General features: G+C 54.9%; 1 protein-coding gene across 2 annotated transcripts; it reads left to right on the forward strand.

Annotated features, from left to right (window-relative positions):
• Positions 1-578: 578 nt before the first annotated feature.
• RAB40C (RAB40C, member RAS oncogene family) lies at positions 579-27,763 on the forward strand. 2 transcript variants are annotated; one of them, XM_004438235.3, is made up of 6 exons: positions 590-847; positions 18,444-18,504; positions 19,036-19,096; positions 24,077-24,154; positions 24,499-24,721; positions 25,772-26,208. In XM_004438235.3, exons 1-6 carry the CDS (start codon positions 706-708, stop codon positions 26,050-26,052), a joined length of 846 nt encoding a protein of 281 aa, XP_004438292.1. In that variant the 5' UTR covers positions 590-705; the 3' UTR covers positions 26,053-26,208. The 2 variants fall into 2 exon arrangements, with proteins under 2 accessions (XP_087305427.1, XP_004438292.1); XM_087449301.1 differs by lacking the exons at positions 19,036-19,096; positions 24,499-24,721 and having other exon boundaries at positions 579-847; positions 25,772-27,763.
• The last annotated feature ends 140 nt before the right edge of the window (positions 27,764-27,903 follow it).

Below are 27,903 nucleotides of genomic sequence, written 5' to 3' on the forward strand. Positions count from 1 at the left end.
AAGGAAGGGGACGTATGCAAACAATCTGGAGTTCCAAGCTCCTGATTGGTGGGCGGGGCGGGAGGCACCGGCCGTGATCGACGTGCGGGCGGTCCAGTGGTGCCGGGAAAACGAGAGGGGAGTGGCCAATGGCGACGGCGGCGAGGCGGAGCGGCCGGAATCTCCGCAAAGCTGTGTGGGGAACGGTGGGGGCGGGCTGTTATGACGGACGTGCGCAGGGACCAATGGCCGCGGGAAAGGGGGGCGGGGGACCAATGGCGACGGCGTGGAGGCGGTGATGGGGCGGGGCGACCGGAGCCTTCGCGGCGCTGTGTGGGAAACGGCGGGGGCGGGGTGTCCGTGACGGACGTGCATCTGGGCCAATGGGCTGGGGCGGGCGGGCGGCGGGGGCCAATGGCGGTGCGCGGCCCGGGGGCGGGGCGGCGGGGCTGCGCGGCGCCGTGCGGGAAGCGGCGGGGCGGCGGCGGCGCTGAGGTGAGGAGGGCGGCGGCAGAGCAGGTGCGAGTGGCGGGCGCGTCTCCGCGCGGCGTTGGGGGCGATCGGGCGGCGGTCGTGCGGCGGTCCGGGCTGGGGGGTCGAGGCGGCGGGCCCTCACTGACCGGCCCCGCTGACCGGCCCCCGCCCGTCCCGCAGATCGGGCGCAGCCTGTGGCCGTGCTCGCGGCGCCGGGGGCATGCGGGCGCGGCGTGCGCGCGCGTGAGGAGGATGGGGACGCAGGGCAGCCCGGTCAAGAGCTACGACTACCTGCTCAAGTTCCTGCTGGTGGGCGACAGCGACGTGGGCAAGGGCGAGATCCTGGAGAGCCTGCAGGATGGCGCGGCCGAGTCCCCGTACGCCTACAGCAACGGTAAGGCCCGGGGGCCCGCCGTCCCCAGGGGAACTGGCTCGAGGCGCCTCCTGTCGCGGCAGGCCCGCGGTGGGGACTGCGACAGCGGCCGCTGCCCCGGGGCTGGACCGCCGCCGGAGCCGCCCCGCGCTCGTCCCGTCGCCGCGGTGGACTGAGCCGCCCGGCTGGGAGCGGCCCGGGGTCTGCAGTCCGTCCTCTTTCCACCGCGTGCGACCTGATGGAGGCCCTGCCCGCCGGCAGCGCGGCCCTCGAGTGTCCGCGGGAGGCCCTTAGGGCCGGCCCTGTGGAGGCCGGGACTGCGCCGTGGGCCCTCGGAAGGAGGCCTCTCGCTGCGGGCCAGCCAGGGCAGCCTGCTGGCCGCGACCTGCCGTCCGGCCCGGCGCCGTGGGAAGACAGGGTTGTCGCAGCCGAGGAGGGTGTGCCTGAGGGGCGGCGGTGTGCGGGGTCCGGGGGGAACCTGTGACACGCTGCGCCGGGCATGGCCGGGTGTTCTCGCGACCGAGCGGCGTGCGCACGAATGGGGGTCCTCCGAGGCAGGCTGTTCCCCCGGGGCGTGTCCTCAGTGCTCCAGGCTCAACACCTTGTGCTGGAAGAAAACGCCCTATGCGCGACGTTGTTAAACGTTCTTTTAGGATTTCTGGTTGCGTGGCCAAAATTCACACCAGATACACATCGCTAACAACTTCTCTGCGCTTGTCTCAATTTACACGTTTAACGCGGCCAGTGAAGCAGTGTGGCCAGTACTCCTCTGCACTGGGGGCCCCGTCCGAGGCCACACCCGCTGTTTCTTTAGAGCCAGGGACTCTGCTCACAGCTGGTCAGCGGCCAGTCTCTTAGGAACTGTCTTGCATCTGCAAGTGCTGTCTTCTGTAACTAATTTTACTTTTTCAAGCCCTCACTCTCCACGTCTCTTGTTGCTTTGTTCCTTGGGCTCTCGTCAGTCCTGTCTGACTGCTCTGAGTACTTGCTGTTTGCTAAATTGCTTGCCTGTGGGCGCCTGAGAGTGTGGACGATGCTTTTCCGACTTTTTCGTTTTAGGACTTGTCAAGGTTGTTGGATTACCTGGACTGGCTGAACACCCTTCTGCTGGAACAACTTCAGCAGTAGGCATCTCTGCCAGACTCGTGCTGTGCCACCTCCCAAAGCACGTGCTCTCAGCCCCAGCCTAAAGGAGACAGCTCAAAGGGCGAGAAGGGAGGAGCCCTGGGTTCGTTTTTAGGTGAGGGAGGAAAAGTGTGAGGCCCACCAGGGCTGTGACAGGGAGGGTCTGTGTTGGGGCTCTAGCAGGGCCCTTCCCTGGTCACTGCCACCTGAGTGGATACTTGGCAGTGACTGTCAGAGGTGTCCCTTCTGACTCAGACAGTGGGTGGTTGAGGTGCTTTTCCAGTGGTACTGTTGTTTCCTGGAGCCCTGTGCCTGGGAGGCTCGCGGTGCGTGTTAGGAAGAGTGTGACAAGAGCGTGAGGAGGATTGGGCTTCATCGGGATGTTGAATTGCGCTTCTGAGAGTCAGCTCACCCTCACCGTCAGGTACTCCAGCTGGGTGCAGCAAGTGCTCAGGGAACCCAGAGCCCCTAGCTGGAGAGATAGGATCTACCTCCTGTCCTCTCTGTCAGGTTGTGGTGCATTGCCACACTTCCTATGACACGTTGACTGAAGCAGGGCCAGTATTGAGTAAAACATGGAGACCTGCCTGAGATGGTGATGTTAGAGACTCACAGTGAACTGGTCCAGTGGGAGGACCGTCTGCCAGAAATGGTGAGGCAAATCCACTCAGAAAGCCTCCATGTGCTTTTAGGGCCAGGGCACACTCATGGGTCCCTACAGGCCTCCTGCGGCCTCATGCGCCAGGCCCCTGTGTCTAGGGGTCCTTGAGGTAGATGTGCACAACACGGGGAGTGGGTCTTTGTGGTCAGGGCGTCAGCTCACTGACCCTGGGGGCCAGTGCTGTTTATCAGAGTGAAGTTGGTGGATTTGAGAGTACTTCTTTTTGCTTCTCTGAGGTCTTCCTAAGGGGGACTCTTGGGGGTTTTGGAAGCTCTGGAACGGTTGGTTCTCAGGATGCGACATCATGTGAATTTGTCACTTGAAAGAGTTGTAATATTGAGGAGTTTGTGATTTCTGATTTTCTTACAAAAGATGTACACATATTTCTTTTTGTTCTTTATTGTTAAAAGTCCTCAGCATGTTTCCAGGCTTCTTGTTTTCGGCCTAGGCTTGCATGGTTCCTCTGACCAGGAGCAGGTGACCCATGGTGGCAGGGAGGTCCCCACCCGGTGAAGGGCTTGTAACTAAACCTCTTTCTTTGGGCCAACCAGATTGCTTACCTGTGTTGAAGTCTTGTCTAGCTTGTTCCTCAAACAGGTATGTGAGTGCATGTCACTCTCTCCAGCTTCACAAACATGTGAGTCATCAAAATGGTCTTTTCTAGCGCCAGCACCCGAAATAGTGACGAGCCATATATGACAAGGTGCTGACACCTGTGGGAGCCCACAGCGGGCTCTCAGCGTCTGGTAATGCTGATGCACGCTGTGTTTGTAGGCCTCTGTAGATCTGGAAGCTTTCCTCTCAAGAAGTGTGATTTCCTTTTCGTCTGAATACATGGCATATTATTACATAATAGTTTGAGGGCAGGGGTCTGTGCTCTCCTTGGGACAGAGGAGAGGGTCACTTTGCATAGAGATTCCACCCAGGCCGTCCACTGGGGAATTATGCTCCAGAGCATAAGCAGCAAGGAGTCTCGGTTGTAAGAGTTGGCAGGAAGGAGCTGCGAGTGTTTTATGAGCAGCTTCTACTCCTGAGTGCACCGCCAGATCTGCCTCTGCTCTGGGGCGGTGGGTCCCTGGGGTGATGGGTCCGTGTTGGCCCTGAGGCAGCAAGCTGGGTGCACCTCAGAGCCCGGGAGGCGTCCTGCTGCGTGCACAGGCCTGTTCCGGTTCTACTGAGGGTAGTGAACATCCTCGATCAATGCAGCTACGTCCTCTGTGTCTCGGCTCCCACAAATCTTCACGTGAGGGTTGGGGGCCGATGGGATAGCACATTGAAGTCGATGTGCCCACGTTCTAGAAGACTTGAGCGTTGGCATAACTCCGTCTCTATCTGTCTGCTACTCTGGGGGTCCGTGTTGCTGAGCGTACAGGACGCTCGTGTCCTTTGAGTCCAGGGTGTGACGGGGAGGGGAGGAAGGAGGTCCGATGGGTGGGAGGAGCGAGGCAATTGTGATGGGTGTGGACAAAGCTGGGCAAGCATCGAGGTCTGCAGTGAACTAACGACTGGGGCCTGCTGGTTATTTCTATGTTTGTGGGACCAAATGATGCCTGTTATGGCCACTGGGGGAGGACACTGTGTGCCTGCACCCGCCACATGGCAGAGCGTGGGCCACGGCGTCTGTCAGCAACCCAGCGGCCAGGCTGGAGCGTACCGTGGCCCCACCTCTGTCATTTTCCACTGGACAAATGTGTCTTCTCACCTGGCTGGAAGTTGTTTTCTGTCCTCAGTCCAAACCCAGGGGAAACTGCATCTTCAGCCGCTCCCCTTGCTGTTTTCTCGAGTCAGGATGTGTCTCTGGATTGTGCACCCCTGGTGTCCTGTCTGTTGTTCTGTCCCCAGTGCTAGCATGAGACCTGCACACAGGAGGTACTAACTGAATGTGTGTTTTAAATGAACAAGCAGCCTGTGCCAGCATTCCTGTGCTGGAGGTCACGTGGTATTGGTCACTCGGTCACCATGCAACCCCTTGCCGTCCCTTCTCTTCCTCTGTACTTGGTACTTGGTTGGGCACTTATGTCTGGATTTCACTCATTTTCTGGGTAATTATTGGGGTTTGCCTTTTCTCTGTCAGATACCAGGTTCTGAGGTGGGGAGTTGGCCCCGAGTGTGATGTGTGCCAGTCTCGGTGCTGAGCTCCTCCTCTGCTCTGCTCCTTCTCTGGTCTTCACTGCCACCCTGTGACGGAGGGACCGTCATCATCCTGTTTTACAGATGAGGAACCCAGGCTCAGACAGGCCGAGAGCCTGCAGCTGTCACGGGCAGCACGGGCCTGGCACCCACTGTCTTTCTAGGTGCTGGCTGCCTGACCCCCTTCTCCTGGGCCTGGGCTGCGTGGCTATCACTGAGCTCCTGGTTGAGGCTTTTTCTCCATCCTTCCTCAATCAGAGTGGATCCACTGGGAGCCTGGCACTATGGTTGGCGGGGATGACCCTTTTCTTACCGTGCACCCTCGCACCACCACCCCCGCCCCGGGCCTGGCTCCCCTTTCTTTTTTTCTTTTTGTGAGGAAGATCAGCCCTGAGCTAACATCCATGCCTATCTTCCTCTTTTTTTGCTGAGGAAGACTGGCCCTAGGGCTAACATCCGTGCCCATCTTCCTCCACTTTATATGGGATGCCACCACAGCATGGCCTGACAAGCGGTGTGTTGGTGCACACCCGGGATCTGAACCCGGGCTGCCAGCAGCAGAGCGCGCGCCCTTAACCGCTACGCCACGGAGCCGGCCCCATGGCTCCTCTTTCTGATGACCACGATCCTCTCCTCTAGCGCTTCCTGTGTGTTTTGCTCACATGTTCTCAGTGCATCCCAGACTGAACTCCTCTTTCTTTCCTCCCTACACTTTCTCGCCCTCCTGGCACCTCTGTCCCCCGTTGCAGGGCTGCCTCCTCCCTCTGCTCTGGGGCCTGGGACCAGTCAGAGGCCCATTTGTTCTCCCTTCACTGCACTGCTCCTGCCCTGCTTGCCTTCTTCCTGGCTGCTCAGCAAAGCAGAGCCCTGAGAGCTCCCCGGGTCAGCTGCTAACCAGGGCAGCAAGCCACCAGTTTCCAGAAGGCCACAAAGGGCTACACTTAGACCTGTCTGTGCATGTGGTAGGATTCCTCTTGTCTACCCCTTTGTCAGAGGCACCTGCTCTGTGTGTGGTGTAAAGATCAACCCACCCATATCTGAGAGGATGGTAGGCTGGGAGGGACAGGTTTCAATATCTGCTTCAGATTGTGCTACTTAGGCTGATTTGTAATTTGGACTGGTGTGGCCTTTCCTAAATTTTCAGAAAACAGTTGAGTAGGTAGAATATTTTCAATTTTAAGTTTTTTCCTTAATCTTTAGCACTTGCCGTAAGCTCAAGCAGATAACAGAGCAATGTGCAGAGCTGACTCTCTCTGGCAGGGTTGTGCAGTCGAGGTGACATTGCTATGTCTTGCTGTGTACACATACTGTCGTTGTTCTCATCAGCAAGAGTGTTTGTGGCTTGGATGATGCACTAAATAGAACCGTGCTTCAGGAAGGAAACTCTGGCAGGGAGCCGGGACATAGGTGGGAAGGGTCCTATGGGCACTTTTGCCTCCTGTTCTATTTGAATTGTAATTGGCAAGGTGTGAAGTTGCTGCTCCCTGAAAAGCTGTCCACCTACCTTGTCCGGGTCCCTGCAGCCAGTGAGGAGGAGGAGAAGGGGGTGGAGTCGGAGCCAGGCCTGGGGAGTGGGCAGCACCTAGTGTGGGTGACACACCTCTCAACAGGGTGTTGTAGGGCCCGAGGCCACATCAGTCAGGGTGTCGTTTGTCAGGCATTTGGAGAAAGCAGGGAAGGTCTCAGCATCCAGCACCCTGGCTTGGAGCAAGCTGTGGAAGGAATGTGAGAAGGGAAGAAAGATGGCTTGTGGGGCTGGATTTACTGCCCTGGGCACTCGGGTGGATGTTGGGACTGTGAGTGCTGGTGACAGACCAGGAGAGGGGCCGGCAGAGCCAAGACCGGGTGTGTGGGGTCATCCATAAGATGGGAAAGTGGGAATGAGTAAATGCAAGTGTATCAACTGGACTTGAACTTTGAGCATAGGTTAGTAGCTGAGGTTTTCTGGTTATGATCACGCTCCTGTTGAGCTAGTAACAAGCAAACTCTGATGTCCACAGTGCACGATTCTCTTCTGCCAGAATCAGGATAGTGAGTACTTCGTTGACTATGACATGTTTCCTTCAGAGGATAGAGAAGAGATGGGAGACAGAGGTGACCGGGTAAACCCAGCACTGATGGTGGTGCTGGGGACCCAAGGACATGAGTGAGACAGTGGGGCATGACCACGAGCTTCAGCCCTTCAAGGCGCTGAGGATTCACGTAGCAGAGGGGTACAGCCCTTTGGCTAGGATGCATAAGAGGGAAGCGATTCATGCAGGATGGGGGGTGCTTGGAAAGACGGGCCTTTAAGGTTGCGAGGAGGAAAGGAAGGTGAGGAATGGTCCAATCAAGGTCTAACCAAGAAGGAGTGCAAAGGGCATGGTGTCAGGAGGCCAGCATCCTGAGAGAGGACGTCCCCGTCCCGAGAGAAGGATGTCCCCATCTTGAGAGATGTTTCCTTCCTGAGACATCCCAAGAGAGAGATGTCCCTGTCCTGAGAGAGACATCCCCATCCTGAGAGATGTCTCCATCCCGAGAGAAGGACGTCCCCATCTTGAGAGATGTTTCCATCCTGAGAGAGAGAGACATCCCCATCCCGAGAAATGTCCCCATCCTGAGAGAGAGACGTCCCCATCCCGAGAGAGAGACGTCCCCATCCTGAGAGATGTCCCCATCCTGAGAAATAGATGTCTCCATCCTGAGAGAGAACGTCCCCATGTTGAGAGATGTCCCCATCCTGAGAGAGAGACATCCTCATCCTGAGAGATGTCCCCATCCCGAGAGAGGATGTCCCCATCCTGAGAAATAGATGTCCCCATCCTGAAACATCCTGAGAGAGGACGTCCCCATCCTGAGAGAGAGATGTCCCCATCCCAAAAGAGGGATGTCCCCATCCCGAGAGAAGATGTCCCAGCATCTTTAAGGAAGAACAGAGAATGGAAGAAAGCCCGAGTACTGGAAATGGGCAGACACTTGACAGATTTTGAAAAGTGTCAAAGTGCAGGCAGCCAGGTGCCAGATTTCTGGGCAAGTGAGTTAATGTCAACCCTGGACAGAGATCTTGGCCAGGTGATAAACACGTGTTTGTGAGCTCAGAAAGCCACCAGGGTGGGTCAGAACACACTGCTTTGGTTCCCAGGTTGGGTGGCAGTACTGTGGCTGAGGTGGGCCTGCGTTCCATGTAGTGGTTCTTGGGGTTGTAAGCTGGGTCATAAGCTAGGTTGTCGCCAGCCTGGACCTTCCTGGGCAGCAGTTGTCTGTCACCTGAGCCGCGGTGGGGTAAGTGCCTGCTAATCAGGTCTGTGTGACCCCTTGCTGGGGGGATGGGTCATAGGTTAAGTGACAATTTTGGGACTTAAGACACTTTGCACAGCCTTGAGTGACTGAAGGAACACAGTAACATCTAACAGAGTGCCGAGGAACTGTGTTTAGTTCTGAAAATTGCTGGGGAGGAAGTGGGACCTCTACCCACCATCCACCCTGCCTGGGTACCGGCGTTGGCCATCCGCCCCCAAAACCCTCTGGGCCTGGTGCTGATTAGCGTAGCGCTCATTCAGCGCACCTCCAAGTCTTACCTGATTATTTTGTATTGATTGCTATTTCCCATTGTTTGGTCTTCTCTCTTCCTGGGTCTGATGTTGGGGGTCCTCAAACCACTGGAAGGTGTCAGGAGCTGAATCTGATTTTCTTACAGACGCGGTCTGGAGGGGAGGGAGTGTGTCCCTGAGCACAGATCTCAGGTGCAGTGTGGCAGGTGGAGTCCCTCATCAGTGAGCAGAGGCTGTTGCTGTCGTCCTGGGTGCACGCGCACACTGTGCACAAGCTCACACACAGCTTTCTTGGTCGCTGGGGCTGGCAGTGATTTGATTTGGGTCCAGATTAGCGATGACCAGATCCCTTGATGAGTGGGAACAACTTGGTGGTGGTATCATTATTGGGAGTATTTTCCTCATTTAAGTCACTTGACCAAGGCCACACAGAGTCCTCAGAAAAGAGATTCTGATGAAAAATACATGGAAAGATGTTTAACCTTAAAATTACATGGGATGGAACGCTCGCCTGTGAGTTCGTCGCAGAGGAAGTCTGGTAGATGCTGCACCGACCGTGCCCGTTGGGGGCGTGCTCAGAGACTCAGCACCATGTGTCCGGAGCCTTGGAAAGTCTTCCCCTTTGACAAGTAATTAGGAATCTATCCTGCGGAATGGCAGGGACACAACTAGAGAAAAACAAGGCTGTTTTTTTAATACAAGTGAAAAACCTGAAACAGCCTCAGGGTTCAGCTGTGGAAATATGGTATCTTCATAGGGTGACGTATTATACAGCCTTTAAAACTGCTGGTGTGAAGGAATAGTTAATGAATATTCAGTGATATAAGGAAATCTCTGATATCTTGTTAAGAGGAAAAAGAAGTATGTCTAATTATATGGTGTATAAATATATGTAAAATGAGAGAATTGTGGAGTGAAATACACGAAAACATTAACAGGCTATCTCTGAGTTTTGGGGTTATGAGTAATTTTGGGGTGTTTTTTCATGTTCCATATTTCACTAGGTTTTGCATGCAGAGTGTGCTTGCTCTTTATGGAAAGCAGAGAGATTTGCTTTGGTTTGGTCTGGTGTGGTTTTTAAGGCCTTGAGGAAAAGCTCTTCTTTCACAGGAAACCAGTCCACAATCTACCGTAGAGGTCCTCCCGAAAGCCGGCGTACCAGTGTAGAGGAGCATTTTGAAATTTACTGGGTAACTTCTGCTTCCTTTTCCAACCTTCACCAGGCAGCCTCCTGCCTTCTCTCCAAAGTGACAGGCTTGCACGTGCCCTGTGGTGGCAGACCCCGGCTGCAGAAGAGCAGGCACTGGGGACCAGCAGATCATCCTTGTTCCCAGAACATCCGTATGGTCAGCACGCTGGGGACAGACATTCACATCCGGCTCTGAGCTGTATTCAGACTCGTCTCATAGGGTAATTCAGCCCCTTGTCATTGAAAGGCCTGCTGATCTAAACTCTAAGCAGGTCAATCCCCAGGGGTTGACTTTTTTTTAAAAACAAATTTTATTGAGATATAATTTACATGCAATAAAATGTACCCATTTTAAGTGTACCGTTTGTTGAGTTTTGACAAGTGTACATGCCTCTGTAACCACTGCCCTAATCAAGATAAGGAACACTTTCACCTCCCCAGAAGTTTTCTCGTGGCGCTTGGAAGTCGATCCCCGGCCCTAGCCCCACTGGTCTGCTTCCTGTCACCTGAGGTTACTTTTCCCTCTCCAGAACTTCCTGTGAACTGAAGCACACAATGTGGCCTTTGTCTTTGGTCTGTTCACTCCACGTGATGTGTGTGAAATTTATCTGTGTCACACGTACTACTTTATTCCTTTTTGTTCCTGAGCAGCATTCCTTTGCACAAATATACCCCAATTTGTTTATCCATTTACCTATCCATACAGTTTTGGTTATTTCCTGATTTTGGCTATTGTGAATAATGCTGCTATGAACATTCCTGCACAAATCCTTTAAATTTTTTTTTTAATTTATTTTTGTGGTATAAAATACGCTTATTTAGGGGCCGGCCCAGTGGCATAGCGGTTAAGTTCGCACGCTCCATTTCGGCAGCCAGGGGTTCGCAGGTTCGGATCCTGGGCGCACACCGACGCACTGCTTGTCAAGCCATGCTGTGGCGGTGTCCCATATAAAGTGGAGGAAGATGGGCACAGATGTTAGCCCAGGGCAATCTTCCTCAGCAAAAAAACAGGATGATTGGCATCGGATGTTAGCTCAGGGTTGATCTTCCTCACAAAAAAAAAATTTAAATGTTGGCCATTTGTAAGTGTGTGATTCAGTGGCATACACTTATTATCGTGTTGGCCTTTTTTATTTATCATGTTGGCCATTTGTAAGTGTGTGATTGAGTGGCATGAAACACACTCGCAACACCATGTCCTCATGTGGACGTGTCTCGAGGAGTGGGCTTGCTGGGTCACACGTGTAAGTGTCCTGAAGCCATGCTGTCATCTCAAATTCCCACCAGCAAAGCCTGAGAGTTCTGGTTGCTCTACATTCCTTTCAGTCAGCTTTACTGAGGTATAATTTATGTACCAAAAACCTGTATCCATTTCAAGTTTGCAGTTCAGTGAGTGTTGACAGGAGTGCACACCTGAGATGCCATCGCCACACTCAGTCCTCACGCTCTCTACAGACCACCCCCTCTGCCCCCAGACCTGGCAACCGCTGGTTTTATATGACAGACGAGTTTGCATTTCTAGAGTTTTTCTGTGAATGGAGTCACACTGTGTGTACTCTTGTGTGTCTGGCTCTTTCTTTCTCCCTTTTCTGAGGTTCAGCCGTGTTGATGTGTGTGGTTGTAGTCTGTTCCTTCTCTGTGTTGTGTGACATTCCATTTGTGAGTATGGCAGTGCGTTCATCTCTTCTTCTGCAGGTGGGCTTCTGGATAGTTTGCATGTTCGGGTTATTCTGAACAGTGCTGCTATGAAAATTCTCATACAGGTTTTTGGTGAATATATGTGCCCACTTCTGTTGGAAAGTGGGGTTGCTGGGTTGTAGGGTATGCATATGTTCAGCCTTAGTAGATACCGCCAAACAGTTTTCCAAAGCAGTTAAACAGCTTCTGTCCCGTCAGGAGGGTATGAGAGTTCTGTCTGCTCCACGTCCTGCTTTCATTTTAGCCATGCTGGTGGGCAGATGCCTGTTCCTTTAAAACAGCCATATAGCATTCCATCCTGTGGATCACCTTCTGTTGTTTAACCGTTCCCCAGGGGATGGAGTTTTAGTTTGTATCTAGTTTATTTATGATAAAAAATAATGCTGCAGTAAATAGCCTTTAGTTGCTTTTACACCTTGATATTCCTTTCCTCTTATTGCTGTAACACATTATCTTACAGCTCTGTAGGTCACATGTCAACAGTCAAAGTGTTGGCGGGCTGTGTTCCTTTCCACAGGCTCTAGGGGACATCTCTTTCCTTGCTCATTGAGTTGTTGGCAGAATTCAGTTCTTTTTTTTTGCTTGAGGAAGATTATAGCCCTGAGCTAACATCTGTGCCAGTCTTCCTCTGTTTTGTCCGTGGGATGCCTCCAGAGCATGGCTGATGAGTGGAGTAGGTCTGTGTCCAGGATACGAGCCCATGAACCCGGGCCACCGAAGCAGACCACGCAGAACTTTAAGCACTCTGCCAGGGGCCGGCCCCGTGGCTTAGTGGTTAAGTGCGCGCGCTCTGCTACTGGTGGCCTGGGTTCTGATCCCGGGTGCGCACCGACACACCGCTTGTCTGGCCATGCTGAGGTGGCATCCCACATACAGCAACTAGAAGGATGTGCAGCTATGACATACAACTATCTACTGGGGCTTTTTTTTTTTTCCTAGGAAAATCTTTTTTTTTTTTTTTTAAAGATTTTATTTATTTTATTTTTTCCCCCCAAAGCCCCAGTGGATAGTTGTATGTCGTAGCTGCACATCCTTCTAAAGATTTTATTTATTTATTTTTTCCCCACCAAAGCCCCAGTAGATAGTTGTATGTCATAGCTGCACATCCCTCCAGCCGCTGCATGTGGGACACGGCCCCAGCATGGCCGGAGAAGCGGTGCGTCGGTGCGCGCCCAGGATCCGAACCCGGGCCGCCAGCAGCGGAGCGCGCGCACCCAACCGCTAAGCCACCGGGCCGGCCCCTGCACATCCTTCTAGTTGCTGTATGCGGGACTCGGCCTCAGGATGAACGGAGAAGTGGTGCCTCGATGTGCACCCGGGATCCGAACCCGGGCCACCAGCATCGCAGCACGCGCACTTAACCACCAAGCCACAGGGCCGGCCCTCTACTGGGGCTTTGGGGGAACAAAAAAAGGAGGAGGATTGGCAATAGATGTTAGCTCGGGGCCGATCTTCCTCAGCAAAAAGTGGAGGATTGGCATGGATGTTAGCTCAGGGCTGCTCTTCCTCACAAAAAAATAAATAAATAAATAAATAAATAAAAAATAAGCACTCGGCCATGGGGCTGGCCCCTTTAATGACCTTTGTTTACAATTCTTCCTCCACCTCCTTTCTCTGAATCTGTGCTATGAAATACCTCTTTGAAGGGCGGCAGAGTCAGCAGCTAGGTGATGATAATGTTCCTGCTCCTCCAGCCTCCATCAGCACTCTCCCAGAGCCGGCCAGCTGCTCTGTGCCTAGCTCCTCCCTGCCCCAGCTCTTCTCAAGGGCCAGGACGCCAGGCCAGTGACGTGGGGACGTGGTATCAGGAGGCCATCAGCATGCACCACCCTTGGCACATCAGGCTCCTCTGGACCAGTGCTTTGCAATGTCCCCTTTGCTGTCCTGAAAGGAGTGAAATCTATAGATAATCTATTCTACCTACACTCTGAACTAAGACATACATATGTCCATGTCCATTTATCTGTGAGATAAAGGAAAAAGAGAAGGGGTGCTATGTGTCGTAAAGTCATTTGTCAGTGCTTCGGTACAGTTGTACTAGACACTGAGGAGGTGACAGTAAAAGTGTACCTGTGCAGGTGTTACTATGGGTGATGTAATTTTTTCACATGGTGGTGCCATTGCTGCAAATCCTGGTGAGGGTGGGGCACACACGTTGTGCAGGACAGAGCGAGAGCCACAGGTGCTTCACCTCTATGGACACCTGGCCGGGCACTGGAGCGTCCGTGGGACTCAGGACAATTCCCTGTGGTGCAGAAGGTCACGTGCCTGGCAGTTCACCTGGAGTCCCTGGCCTATGCTTCCTGAGCTTGTGACAACAAAAAATGTCCCCACAGATTCCAAACATCTCCTTGTGGTGACCCGCTGTAGCTCCTGGTCTGGGTGCAGGTACGGGACAGCTGGGCAGCAACATGAGCCCCTTTAGCTCCTGAAACAATGCCTGGTGTATAGTAGAAATTTACAAAGTAATTTGTGTCAGGTGACTTGGCACTCCCTTCAGAAACCCCACTGAAACAATAGAAAAGACATTCCTAAAAACTAGTGTGAGTAGTCAGGTGAGCAGGGTCGACAGTGGGAGGTGGTGCCACTGTCACGCTGAGTACAAGGAGCTGAAGCCTGGGCTGTGAGGGGCTGGCAGGGACCCCGTGGCTCTGGACCCCGCACTCTGCGACCCCGGGCCCCTCTGAACTCAGTGCAGAGAGGACTGGCTGATATCAGGTTGGGGGCTGAATGGCTGGGTGACTCCCAGCAGGGACACAGGAGGTCTACTGTCTGAGAGAATTGGGCATGGTGGAGGGCCGAGCACAGGTCCATTCCACATGGGGACACCCTAGCTGCCCCTGCCTCTAGTGCCGAGATAGGAGCCCTGAGGCAGCAGACAGGTCTTTGCTGGAACAGTCATCAGTTCAAGAGAAGTGACCACCGTACACCCCAGCGGCTCCATTGTGAGCCCTAGTTCACGGAGAGTCACCCATAACTTCCCGCAACTTCCTAGGGTCTCTGAGGGGTGAATGGACAGCCAAGGGCTGCCGCAATGCGAGGAAAGACATCTGAGAACCTTCATCTTATAATTAATGTCTGAGCTATAAAGAGATACCACATCCGAGAACTAAGGACAGGATGCTATTAGAAAAGAACATTCAGAGGACCAGAAAGCGCTTTTAGAAATTAAATTGAAAATAGCAGAATTTTTTTAAAAGATCAGAGAAGGGCTGGAAGATAGAGTTGAGGACATCTCCCAGAAAATGGAACACAAAGACAGAGATGGGGAAAAAGCTGAGAAAACTGGCCATTAGCCCAGAGGTCACTCCCTGGCTAATGGGAGGCCAGGGTGTGGGACAGCGGAGCCATGCGGGTGGAGGGGTGAACTGGGGACCGAAAGAACCCCTAGGATCCCAGCACAGAGAGTATAAAAGACCCCCCAGAACACTGGGCAAATAAAATGCCCTAAAAACTTTCAGAGACAGAAAGGAGAGTGGCCCCCATCTCCTCTGGGAGCCTCTGGTCACCTGCCACTGGCTCCTGGTGGCCTCCCTGAGTTCTGTGTCCATCTAGGGAGTGTCCGCAGTCCTGGGGCCTGAGACCCAGTCACATCGTGTGACCCCTGCCTGTGTGTGAGCTGCTTCTGCCACCTTGTGCGTTGAGCATGTGTGCTGGATGAGGCGGCCCAGCCCTTGAGAGGCCTGGTTGTCCCTGTGTGCGCACAGGCAGCTGTCCTGGCTCCCGGTAGCAGATTTCTGTTCTGAAGGGTCATGCCTGTGCTGTACAAGGTGTTAAATATTTAAATGAAACCTCTGGTCATCATTCGTTTCAAGGAACTGCTCAATATTTAAACACTGTTGGAGTGAAGTGGGGGAGGCCCAGGGGTGATTGAAATTCTCCAGCAGCAAATCCTAAGAGCTGAGAACGGTCAGAGCTGAGTCAGTAGTGAAGTTTGGCTGACACCCATCCTTGTGCGCAGCCAGGAGATTCTGCTCTCTACAGGTAGCCGCTCTCTTTGGACTTGATATGTCTATCTTTTTTACGAATTTATAGAGCACACCGTAAGTTTTTATCTAGATTTGGGAGGTAGAGGTGAGAGGCAGAGTGAGCACAAAGAATATATTTGAGATTTCTTGATATCCAAGTGACGGTGTCAACCTAGGGCTTGCCGCCCCCATCTGGACCCCTTGGTGTTTCCTGCCCGGCCGTCTCCTAGGCCGTCCTCAGCTGGACCCCGCTGTCTGCGGTAGGGATCTGCCACCCACTTTCCTTAGTCCCCTCACACGGGCCACTCAGCCTTCCTAGGGCTGCCCATGCTGGTGCCAGGCTGTGGGCAGCTACCTGTCCCCAGAGGCCGCAGCCAAGAAGGCTCCTGGGCAAGACTCAGCAGGTTGCGCTCCGAGAGCACAGCCCGTGTCTGTGAGTCTGGATCATTTCAGTGGTGATGCTGTTCAGTCATCCATCTCCAGTTCTCCTCTGCAGCATTCCCTGACAACCCTATTGTCTGGGGAGCCCCCTGACCCAGCTCTGTGGGTTGTGCAGCAGGAGGGGTCAGGAGGAGAGTGGACCCTCAGCTCTGAGTGCCTGTCCCACGGAGCTGCTGGAGACTGGGGACTGGTTGTCCTTTCTGAAGCTGACTGAAGTTCAAGTCCTGTCATCAGGAGTGGGGTGGAACTCGGGCAGATGGGTCAGTGAGGTGCCCAGCTACGCTCAGCACTCCTGATGCTGGTTATGGGAGAAAGCCTGGCAGGGCGCTGCTGAGCAGCGCGGCTCTCTGTGCCCCATCTCCTCCTGGGCCCTTCCTGGTCGCCCCGCAGCTCTCAGCTGGGCCCTTGGGCCACATTGCCACCTCAGGGTGGCTCAGTGGCAGGGCTGCTCTTTTTGTGGGGGCCGGCCTTGGGGGCGACCTTGAAGCAGTCAGTGTCCAGACCTGTGACCCAAGCCTGCTGGGCAATCCGCTACTTGGAGGTGACGTCGCCTAGAGGATGGGCGTCCGCATCCACAACCTTCCTGGAAATCACTGTTTCCAGCAGTATCCTCACGGGGTTCGTCTCACTGGAGCGTAGAGCCAGGACTGGAAGGAGGCGAGTCCTGCGCCAGATCTGTGCTTCCTGTTTGACAGAGAATTCCAGGAGCTTCTACCCGAAGAAGCAGGTTATCAGCGGACGAGAGCTGGGGGAAGGGCAAATGCAGAGGAAGGACGGTGGAGACAGGCCTGATTGTGTTTGTTCCTGAAGAGTATTTCTTGGGCTTGAGAATATGTACAAAAGAATCTTCTGTGACTTCTTTTTTTTTTTTTTTTTAACTTTTTATTTATTTATTTTTCCCCCCAAAGCCCCAGTGGATAGTTGTATGTCATAGCTGCACATCCTTCTAGTTGCTGCATGTGGGACGCGGCCTCAGCATGGCTGGAGAAGCGGTGCATCGGCGCGCGCGCCTGGGATCCGAACCCAGGCCACCAGCAGCGGAGCACGCGCTCTTAACCGCTAAGCCACGGGGCTGGCCCTTCTGTGACTTCTTTAAAAAAATTGTGATAAAATACACATAACATAAAATTTACTGTTTTAACTATTTTTAGATGAACAGCTCAGTGGCATTAACCACATTCAGTGTTGTGCAACCATCCCCACCATCCATCTCCAGAGCTCCTCATCTTGTAAAACTGAAACTCTGTCCGCATTAAACACTCACTCCCCAGGCCCCTCTCCCAGCCCCCGGTGCCCCTACCCTCCCACTCTCTGTGTCTCTGAATCTGACTCCTCTGGGGACCTCCTATGAGTGGAATCATACACTGTTTGTGCTTTTGTGTCTGGCTTATTTCACTGAGCCTCATGTCCTCAAGGTTCATCCACGTTGTAGCAGGTGTCAGGATTTCCTTCCTTTTTAAGGCTGAATAATAGTCCATTGTATGTGTAGACCATATTTTGCTTATTTGTCCATCCATCAGTGGACACTTGGGTTTCCACCTTTTAACTATTGTGAACAATGCTGCTGTGAACCTGGATGTGCAAATATGTACTTGTTCGATTCCCTGCTTTCACTTTTTTTAGGTATAAACCAGAAAGTGGAATTTCTGGAGCATATGGTAATTCTGTGTTTAATTCTTTGAGGAACTGCCAGACTGTCTTCCACAGTGGCAGAACCGTTTTACATTCCCACCAACAGTGCACAAGCGTTCCGATTTCTCCACATACTCGCCAACACTTGATATTTTCTGATTTTTGATAATAACCATCTAATGGGTGTGAGGTGGTATCTCATTGTGATTTGATTTGCATTTCCCTGATGATTATTGATGTTGAACACTTTTTCATGTGCTTATGGTCGTTTGTATATCTTCTTTGGAGAAATACCTGTTCAAATCTCTTGCCCATTTTTTAATTGTTTTTTTGTTGTTGAGTTGTAGGATTTCTTTATACATTCTGGATATCAATTGCTTATTAGAAGATACTTTCTCCCATTTTGTGGGTTGCATTTTCATTCTGTTGGGTGTCCTTTGATGCATGGGAGCCAGGTTTCGAGATGTGGTCAGGAGATGGCCAGGCAGAAGGACAGCAGGAGAGGCGCTGCGGCCTGAGGGAGTGTGCGCTGTGCAGACGTTCTGAGGTCAGCTTGCACACACACGCACTGTGTGAGAGAGACACCTACATTTACAGTGAGCATTTCCAAGCCCTCTCGGAGCAAGTGTTATAAAAAGCCAAGAAGCTGATGGCATTTTTAAGGCTTAAGAGAGGAGGAGGAAAGACTGAGCTTTTAGGAAGTTTCCAGATGGTCCGTAAACCAATTGAAGATCTTACATGTAGGGTAACTGCCCAGCACTGTCCCTGCTCCTACCAACTTCTCTTGGACTGACTTTTCCCCCCATAAAAGTACGAAAAAATAAAAACGAAAGATTTGGCAAGCATAGGTTCTCCAGAGAGCTCTCCAGAGAAATGGCGTTTTAGAAATTATTTTACCCTTCATAATGCTCCGAGCACGCTCCAGTTGTCAGTGCCTGGGGGCTACGGTGAACCCAAGAACTCGGAAATACCATTAGCCTTTGAGAGTTCAGCTTTAAGATCTGCATGAAGTAGGTCAGTGCAGAGATGAGCTGTCCTCCCACGGGCGGGCTGGACTCCACTCCCTTGCTGCCTGCCCTTTGGCCAGTGCCATCAGTGCCCACCCATGCCCTCTGGGATGACACGAGGGCGGTCTCTGCCCGACTCCACTTGGCTGCTGAGACTGAGACTGAGCCCCGGTGAGGTGGGTCCTGGCGGGCTCGTCCCCAGGCGTCACCTTCAGCTGCCCTCTGCTTCCTTGCAGGGATCGACTACAAGACGACTACCATCCTGCTGGACGGCCGGCGGGTCAAGCTGGAGCTCTGGTGAGTCAAGGGCTGTCTGGAGCCGAGGTGCCTGGGGGTGGGAGGTAGAACACTTCAGAGTTATTGCGTGGGGCCGCGGAAGCTAAATGAAGTAAGTCAAGAATCCTTTGAGAAACAGGAAGGCACCCTGTTTACATTTCAGTTGGAATAGCTCTTTAAACAGGGCCTGTATAAACGTGGAATGGATTTGCTCCGTTGTGCAGAAACTAAAAGGTCCAGGGCTATTGGTTCTGATAGAACCCAGCTCTCTTTTGCCCGTAAAGACTTATTTCTACAGTGGCCACACCTCCTCTCTCCTTGCCCTTTACTGGGCTACACATTAAGGAGCGTTTTCTGGAACCTCAGAGGTGAGATGCAGATTCCCACAGGTTTGGGTTTTCCCAGCCTGACAGGGCAGTCTCGTGGGATGCCCAGGTCCACAGAAGTCGGCCAGGGTGAGCTGTGGAGTCGGGGGCCGGGCGACTCGCAGGGATCGCGCTGTGCCCACCGAGGTCCCATGGGCCGTATTCCCCTGATCCCCCTGTGTTTCAGGGACACGTCGGGCCAGGGCAGGTTCTGCACCATCTTCAGGTCCTACTCCAGGGGCGCCCAGGTAAGACCAGTGACAGTGCCGGTGCTGTTCTCCAGAGGGACAACTCTCTCCTCCTCTCCTTTCTAAGGAAGTTTTTTTGTGTTTTCTTTTTTTCTTTTTGTGAGAAGGATTAGCCTTGAGCTAACATCCTATGCCAATCTTCCTCTTTTTGCTGAGGAAGACTGGCCCTGGGCTAACGTCTGTGCCCATCTTCCTCCACTTTATATGGGACGCCACCACAGCATGGCTTGACAAGCAGTGCGTCAATGTGCGCCTGTGATCCGAACCTGCGAACCCCGGGCCGCTGAAGCGGAGCACACGCACTTAACCACTATGCCACTGGGCCGGCTCTGCTAAGGAAGTTTTGAAATTTGAATGTCAGGGGCCTCGGCCATCAGAGGGGGCCAGGGCTCCACGGTCCTGCTCTGTGTCCCTGTGGGCTTTTGTGGCTCTCACTGCCCAGAAGTACCTCGGGAGGTGTGCTGGGAACCCGTACTGTGGGGACACCCCTCAGTCACTTGGTTCACTAGGAACCAAAGGTGATTTCCCCGTCATCCAGGACCTCCACGTGCTGAGTGAGGAGGCTGCCGGGGCAACCAGGTCCGTCTCAGGGTGGGGGGCTCCCCAGGTGGGCACAGCTGGGTTACTGATAGGACTGCAGGGATAGAGCGCGGGGCTGCTGCAGGAGAGCCTGCCACAGGTCCTTGGAGACAGCAGAGAGCAGGAGAAAGGGCTTTCCCATGGCTGCCATGGAAAAGCACCCGAGTTGGGGGTGTGCGCATGGACGCGGGGGCAATCTGGGGGCATGCAGGGGCATGCTGGGAGGCCGTGCAAGGGTGTGGGGGCACCTTGGGCAGTGTGCAGGAGTGTAGAGGCATGCTGGAGGGCGCAGGGGTGTGGAAGCATGCTGGGAGGGTGTGCAGAGGCGAAGGGGCACCCTGGGGGGGCGTGCAGGGGCATGGAGGCTTGCGGGGAAGGTGTGCGGAGGTGTAGGGACACGCGGGGAGGGTGTGGAGAGGTGTGGGGGCATGCGGGGAGGGTGTGCAGGGGCACGGGAACTCGCCTGTCCCTCTCTGTGTCCTCTGGGCTCCCCCCGGCATGCTTGCGTGCTAGCTGGATCTGTGTATGATTCAAGGCCGGAAGGAGAGAGGAGAAGTAGGTGGGAGAACAGACCAGCTATAGACTCTCACTGCTTCGTCAAGTGAGGGGTCTGGACGCAAGACCAGTCCTGTCTGTGACGCAGGATGGGCCATGACCCCCCAGGCTTCTGGAATTGCCGAGGAAACCCTCGAGGCCAGCCCTGCCCAGTGCCCCTGCAGGGTCCTCCACTGGGAGCCGCACACACTGGTGCAGGGAGGAGGCCCTTGGGCTGTGTGGGGCATAGGCTCCAGGAAGTCTGCACTCAGCAGGAGTAGGGGCTGCCTGTCGCCCCCCTCACTCGGGCTCGGGCTCCAGGGGAGCCTCCAGGGGCATGCTTGTTGCTTCGAGAGCAGGGATTGATGATGGCAGCAGGTGCCAGGCACCCCTCCACTCTTGCTGATCTCTTTGCCCTTGGAGACCAGGGGAGACTGGCGGTGAGAGAAATCTGCGACAGGTGGTGATGGGAACACCTGGCCCAAGCCTTTTCTGAGTGGGAGCCTCTCAGACGTGGTGAGGGGCGGGGGGACACTGAATGTGGCCGGTGTCCGCTTTCTGCTGAGGGAGGGTGTGGGACCCCAGGCTGGCCTTGGCAGCTCCTATCCGGGGGGCTTCTGCAGAGGTACGTGCCTTGAGCCGCTAGCTTGGTGGTGCCGCCTGCCTGTGGCTCTGTTCCCCAATGTGTGCCCGGTGTTGGGGGCCACAGAGGTGGTGCCTGACCTAGCAATTTACCTGGAGCAGCTGGTCCTAAATAATCAGAGGGACTGACAGACCACAGGGTGTGGACTGCAACATTGGGGTGTCTGTCAGCACCCCACATCAGCACAGGGAGGAGGTTAGGTACTAGGAACTGCCTGCAGAACCTGGTGTCCTTCGTATGACATGCAGAAAGAGCTCAGGTGCACAGGAGTGTGTCCACAGGTCCTCTTGAAAGAAGGGACTGCATCTGTGATTTTATACACACGAGGATGATGGGAGGGCTGTGTTCCAAATGGTAGTGTCTGCTGTCTCTGGACAGTAGGGTGACTGAAGAGTTGTCTCGTCTTCCTTTTGCTGTTGAATAGTTCTTAATTTTTCTACAATAAACACATACTACTGTTTGTTTATTTTTTTTATTTTGTGAGGAGATCAGCCCTGTGCTAACATCTGCCAATCCTCCTCTTTTCTTTGCTGAGGAAGACTGGCCCTGGGCTAACATCCGTGCCCATCTTCCTCTGCTTTATATGGGACGCCGCCACAGCATGGCTTGCCAAGCAGTGCGTCGGTGCCTGCCCGGGATCCGAACCGGCAAACGCCCGGCCGCTGCAGCGGAGTGCGCGCACTTAACCGCTTGCGCCACTGGGCCAGCCCCAAACACATACTACTTTTGTAATAAAGAAGAAAAGGAAGAGATATGGGGGGAGTTACCTGTGTTGTGAGAATAAAGGCGATTGGGAAAGTTTGAGAAAGGCGCTGAGAGGTGAAACCCAACAGGCTCACCTGTTCCGCTTGCTCTGAGGGTGAGCAAGAACAGACCGCAGGCTGTCCTTGCTGTTCAGCTAGCAGGCCTGGGCTCTGGCCAGATGAGACACTTGGAGGAAGCCAGCACGGTGTTACCACGTCCATGTTCTCTCCAAGACATCCAGCCCCGTTGGTTGTGTATTTCTTGTTGCTTTTGCTTTGTTAATTCTGGATGTTCTTGTCGTTGGTGGTCTGGAGGAGCCAGTTGCAGATCTCCGGCCTGGGTAGGGGTAGCCGGGCTCCAAGCCGCGAAGCTCGCCTCAGCTCCTCTCGTCTAGATGGTGTTGCTTCGCCCTGTTCCGTTTCTATCCTGCCTGGGGTATGGCAGTGAAGAGGTGAAGGCAGTTTCCAGAGTAAGCGCTGACCTGATTTTGCAGCAGGGTGGCTCTGCACAGCCCCTGATGGTACACAGACTAGGACCACCTTTCCTCCCTGTGACTGCTGGGTGGGTGGGTCTCCTCTGTCATGACCCCGACCCATCAGACTTGGGCAGCCCTGGAAAGGCAGTGCCTGGCAAAGGGTGGCGATGGCCGGGAGGGACAACCACAGGCTCCCAGACTGCCTCGGGGTGTAGTTGAAGCCTGAGCTCAAGAGATAGGCTCTGCTTCCCTGTTGGAGCTTTTCAGCGTTACACAGGGAAGCATAGGCAGGAAGCTGAGTCCCCCACCCAGCCTTTGGACATGTGGTTACCTAAGTCCATGGAAACCTCTTCTGTGTGGTGTGTTGTATGTTTATATTTGTTTTGTTTTTTTTTTTAATTTGCACTGCACGTAAGGTTTGGGATCAGTGTTTCTCCCCTCACAATTGACTGTATATCTGCCAGTCATCAGCATGTATGCCCTGCAGTGTGCGTCCGTTCATCCATCGTCTGCGTGCTATGTCTGCCCCTTGAAGTGCTCAGCAGTTCTGGGGATTGCATGTTTAGTTTGTTTCCAGTTTTTTGTTTTATGAACAATGCTGTGATGAACATCCATGAGTGCTGGTCTTTGGACATATCCTCCGTTATGTCATAGAAGGGGGATTTCCAAGTTGGAGGGCCGCTGGCACTGCCCCCCCCCCGGTACCAAGTGACAGGGCTTTGTTCCCTGTGCCCAGGCAACAGGATGAACTCCTAGCCACACAGTCATTTCTTTTCAGTCTGACTCTGTTGCCCACCAAGCTGGTTTCTGCTCCTCAAGTTCAAGTGGGTCTCCATTGGCCGCCTTGGAGGAGTTCCCTTCAGACCTGGCTGTGCCTCCCGAGTGAGTGGCCCTCCTGGGGCGGCAGGCAGCTCTGCCCTAGTCTGTAAGAGGCTTTCCATCCAGAGAGCAGGAGCCACCGGGCAAGGGTTAAAGTAATTTTCACCTTTGTCTTAACAGGACCCAAGGGCTACACTGAAGTCTTCCAGAATTCGGGCTGAATAAAGACTTGGTGGGATGGGGAGGGTGGGAGTCCTGCTCTTGGATGAGTTCTGGCTCCTGAGCCTGCTTCAGAGTGGAGTGTAGGGCCAGAGATGAGCAGTGGGCCTGGGGGCTGTGCTCCATCAGTGGAGTTGCCTTCCTGAGGCTCATGACAGGTCACCGCTGAGATATTTAGGGCAAGGACGACAAGGAGAGCCGAGCAGATGGAGACAGCCCAGAGCTGAGCTCCAAGTAATTGGTCTCTAAGGGATGTGACGGGAAAGTCCTCATAGCAAATCCTCTGCCCAGCTTGTGGGGCTGCACACGCAGCTGCTGGAGCAACTGACATCCTACTCTGCAAGCTTGGGTTGGAAAACCCAGAAACCCCTCTACTCAACTCCCCCGGGTGCCCCTGGGCAGAGTGCACTGCTGGATAGAGTTTTGGGGATGCCACCCCACATCTGCCTGCCAGGATTGTCCTCAGGGCCTACCCCGCACCGTAGACCTGCATGCGCCTGTCTTAGCTCAAGTGACTTTTAAACGTAATGCTTACAGTGTGCTTGGAGGAAAGAAGTTGAAAAAAATGCCAGTTCTGTCCCAGCGATGTCTCCAAGTGGAGGGAGGGGACAGCATTGAGTGCATGAGATCCCCAACTGTCAGATGGCATTGGCACCACCCCATATGGAGGGCATCCAGAGCCTCGCAGGCCTGGCCACAGGGAGAAAACGGGGGCAGAGTTAGCCAAGTCCTGCATGCAGTGCTCCTGCCAGAGGGACAGGGAGCCTCACAGTGCATTTTCACAGTGCCATGTGTTAAGGAACCCGTACAATCCGCCTGAAAGCTCTCTGGCTGGTGCCGAGTGTCCCTGGCCCTCCCTGTGCTGGGAGGGAGCAGTGTGAGGCTGCACCGGGGCTCCGTGCTGGGAATAAGACCTTTTCCATCCGAGTGTCCCCTCAGCCTCGCACAGTACGCGTCTCCCTTGCAGGGGATCCTCCTGGTGTACGACATCACCAACCGCTGGTCCTTCGACGGCATCGACCGGTGGATCAAGGAGATTGACGAGGTAGGTGTGCGCCTGTGGACACCCCCTTCCAAGGTCACCCCCTTCCCAGGGCGCATGTGCTCCCATCCCCCTCAGGGAGCCTCTTCGGCCCCCATTTGCTGCCCCTCCCATTGCCCCAGCTCTGTGTGTCCTCTTGTGCACTGACTGCTGTGGCATTCGAGGTCCCGGGCCTCTTGTCCCAAGGGGCCATGCCTCAAGGGTCTGTGCTCTGCCTTCTGGTCTGGCTCCACCCCATCACAGAATCAACAGTGAGGGCCCCGCCCACTCGGGGAGATGGGGGGACAGCACCAAGAGCGGGGTGGCGTCTGGTGTTCATGCCTTTGCTGAGTCCTATGCCCCTCAAGCATGCGCCCGGGGTCCCCCGGATCCTGGTTGGGAACCGGCTGCACCTGGCCTTCAAGCGGCAAGTCCCGACAGAGCAGGCGCGTGCCTACGCGGAGAAGAACTGCATGACCTTCTTCGAGGTCAGCCCACTATGCAACTTCAACGTCATCGAGTCCTTCACTGAGCTGTCCCGCATCGTGCTCATGCGGCACGGCATGGAAAAGATCTGGAGGCCTAACCGAGGTGAGGCTCAGGCCAGGCAGGGCTGACAAGGGCACGAGGCCCAGGCAGGCCCCTGAGGCCGTGAGGTGCTGCAGAGGATAGTGAGTGGGGAAGCAAAAGCAGCCTCTGAAGAGCCTCGAGGTGCCCCCTAGAGAGCCACAGTCCCTCCCAGGGTCCAGTCTCCCCGAGTTATCAGGCCAGCAAGGTCTCTACTGCTTCCGCGATGCGTTGTGGTTGAACTGGCTTGTGCTCTGCATCTGCTTTGTTTGGGGGTCCTGGTGTTATAAGAGGGGACCGTGTGGGCCGGCCCCGTGGCTTAGCAGTTAAGTGCATGCGCTCCGCTGCTGGCGGCCCGGGTTCAGATCCCGGGCGCGCACCGACACACCGCTTCTCCGGCCATGTTGCGGCCACATCCCACATACGGCAACTGGAAAGATGTGCAACTATGACATACAACTATCTACTGGGGCTTTGGGGGAAAAATAAATAAATAAATAAAATAAAAAGAGGGGACCGTGCATTACCCCCCAATGATGCCCTTGTGTTGGGGGCCAGCGCTGTGGACTCTGACGTGTCCCAGAGCAAGCAGGGGCATGGCTTCCAAGCCTCCCCTTCCTGGAGCTGAGCCATGAAGAACCTGGCTGTGTCCCCCCCCGCCCCAGTCCCTCGGGGCTGGGTCCCGCCAGAGCTGCCAGAGGAGGCCAGGGTGGCTGGAAGCTTCAGGTGCTGGGGCAGAGCTGGCTGAGCCCTCAGAAGTGGGGTCCCACAGGGCACTTCTGTGGGCGGCTCTAGGGAGAAGGCAGGAGCAGGGCGCCCCCCAGTGGCTGCTTCTGGCGGTGCCCAGTGTCCAGGTCCCGGGAGCCCTGGGAGCTTTGCAGACCTCCCCGCTCCCCACCGGGTGTCACTTGTGCCATTGAGATGACCACTCACTTCTCAGTGTCTCCCACCTTGGGGCCTAGGCTCTGAGATCTCCCTATGCCTCACCGTCCCTGCCCTTCCGCTGTCTGACCCTCCTCCCTTCCCTCCCCTCGCCCCCATGGTCTGACCCTTGTCATCTGACCCCTCCCGCAGTGTTCAGCCTGCAGGACCTCTGCTGCCGGGCCATCGTCTCCTGCACCCCTGTGCACCTCATCGACAAGCTCCCGCTGCCTGTCACCATCAAGAGCCACCTCAAGTCCTTCTCGATGGCCAACGGCATGAATGCCGTCATGATGCACGGGCGCTCCTACTCGCTGGCCAGCGGGGCAGGGGGCAGTGGCAGCAAGGGCAACAGTCTCAAGAGGTCCAAGTCCATCCGCCCCCCCCAGAGCCCGCCCCAGAACTGCTCGAGGAGCAACTGCAAGATCTCCTAGCAGGCAGGCCGGGCACCCCCGTCAGATGCACTCTGGGGGGCTCACACTTGGAGAACGCTCCTAGCTGGGCGCTAGGCCTGGTGCTGTGTGCAGGGAAGACTTTGGCCACACAGTCCCTCCTGGGAAGTGTAGGGGTGCACCCAATGGGCTGGTGGTCTCTGCAGACGTGCTGCCCAGGACAGTGGAGGGCCGCACTCCTGGTGCTGCAGGCATCTTGGACAAGCCTGGGACCCCGCAGTACAGCTAGAAGCACCCAGGAGGTGGCTCTGCCCGGGCCAGCCTTGAGGGCCTGTCCCTGGGGCCCCAGGAGGCCCAGTCCACCTTCCTTATTTATATAGAAGACGTTCACCCCTTTTGTACATTTTTAAAGGGCTGGCAGGGAAGCCTCAATGCAGCCACGTGGTGAGCCCACATCAGCTGTGGGGACAAGCTTGGGGACATTTGGAGAGGGAGAGGATTTGAGGCAAAGATGGGAAGGAATCTGCCATCAAGGCTTGAATCTTTGAATTCATGTACACTTCACATGGGGGTGTGGGCTGTGCAGGGGCCATTGGGGACACTTGGAACCTCTGGCTGGCAATCTCGGACCCCCAGCTACCAGTGCCAGCCTTTCTGAGTACGGTGGTTAGTGTGCCCACCACAGGCTGGGCAGCAGTGAGGATGTGGGCCTCGGCAGTCTCCACGGTGTGGCTGCAACTTCCTGGCTCCCACCGGCCTTGCTGGACGACATCTCTGCATGTCTCGGAGCCACGGGCTGCGAGCCAGGGGCAACTCACAGGTTCCCAAGTGGAGCAATGACATTTCTCAGAGAGGGGGAAGTGGGTGCGCCCCACGTCAGTCCCTGGCTCCCTCCCTCCACACGTGGAGGCCAACAACCTTCCCTCCGTGATCCTGTCTGTTTGCTTATGTTTACATCTGTTGCTACATGAAACTGACTCAGTGTCTCCGATTTGAAGATGCAGAGCTGTTTGTAGACGTTAAATGATCACAGGGCCACCAGGCACTCTGCAGGTCCGGACTGAGTCTGCCACCCACTTGCCTCCTGGGGCATGTGGACCCCGCTCTCGCCAGCTTCTGTTCCCTGACTTTGGGTGTGACCCCGTAGCTGTTCCTTGCCCGGTGTTGCCCCTCCGTGAGATCATACATCACCAAAACCATCCTGACCAGTTTCTCACTGACGCCTCCTGGAGCGGCCACGGTGGTGGATGCCCCCCTGGAGGACCCACTGGTCAGCCTCGAGCTGGGGCCTGGCCTCCTTCTGCCCACTTGCCTGGTGATGCAGCCACTGGTCACACTGGTGCTCAACTCTACCTCCTGCCCCTGGGGCCCCTCCCTGGGCCTGTGACCCCCCTCGCTCTGGGACTGTTCTGTGGTGGGTGTCCCCTGGGGCAGCCCCATGCCTGCTGTTCTGGGAGGCAAGGTGGGGAGGGGGCTGCGGCCAGCTCATGGGAGCAGGGGCACCAGGGACCCTGGCTGAGGCCTGGCCACTGGCAGGATTGGGCAGAGGAGGCCCCACCCATCCCGTCCTGCCAACAAGGCCCTTTTCTTTGGACTTTGAACCAAATCACACAGACTTTGTTTTGAGGACGCGGATGGTCCCCCGTTCACCATATCAACACTACCCTTCGCTGCTGTCTGACACTCGCACTATTCCTGGGCTCATTTTGGACAGATTTGGTTTCTTTGTACAGTAAATGTAATTTAGCCGTGACCTACAGACTACATTTTATGTGAATTCAAGTCTCTGGTTTTAACTGGCCAAGAGGAGGGTGGGTCGGTGCTCTGCCACAATAGGTTCAGTACTGCTTTGTTTGGCCAGTCCGTCCCTCAACAGCTGGCCTCGCTGACCAG

This window comes from Ceratotherium simum, chromosome 26 (assembly GCF_057802395.1).
Source record: "Ceratotherium simum simum isolate JZ-2026a chromosome 26, ASM5780239v1, whole genome shotgun sequence".
Classification (NCBI taxonomy): Eukaryota; Metazoa; Chordata; class Mammalia; order Perissodactyla; family Rhinocerotidae; genus Ceratotherium; species Ceratotherium simum.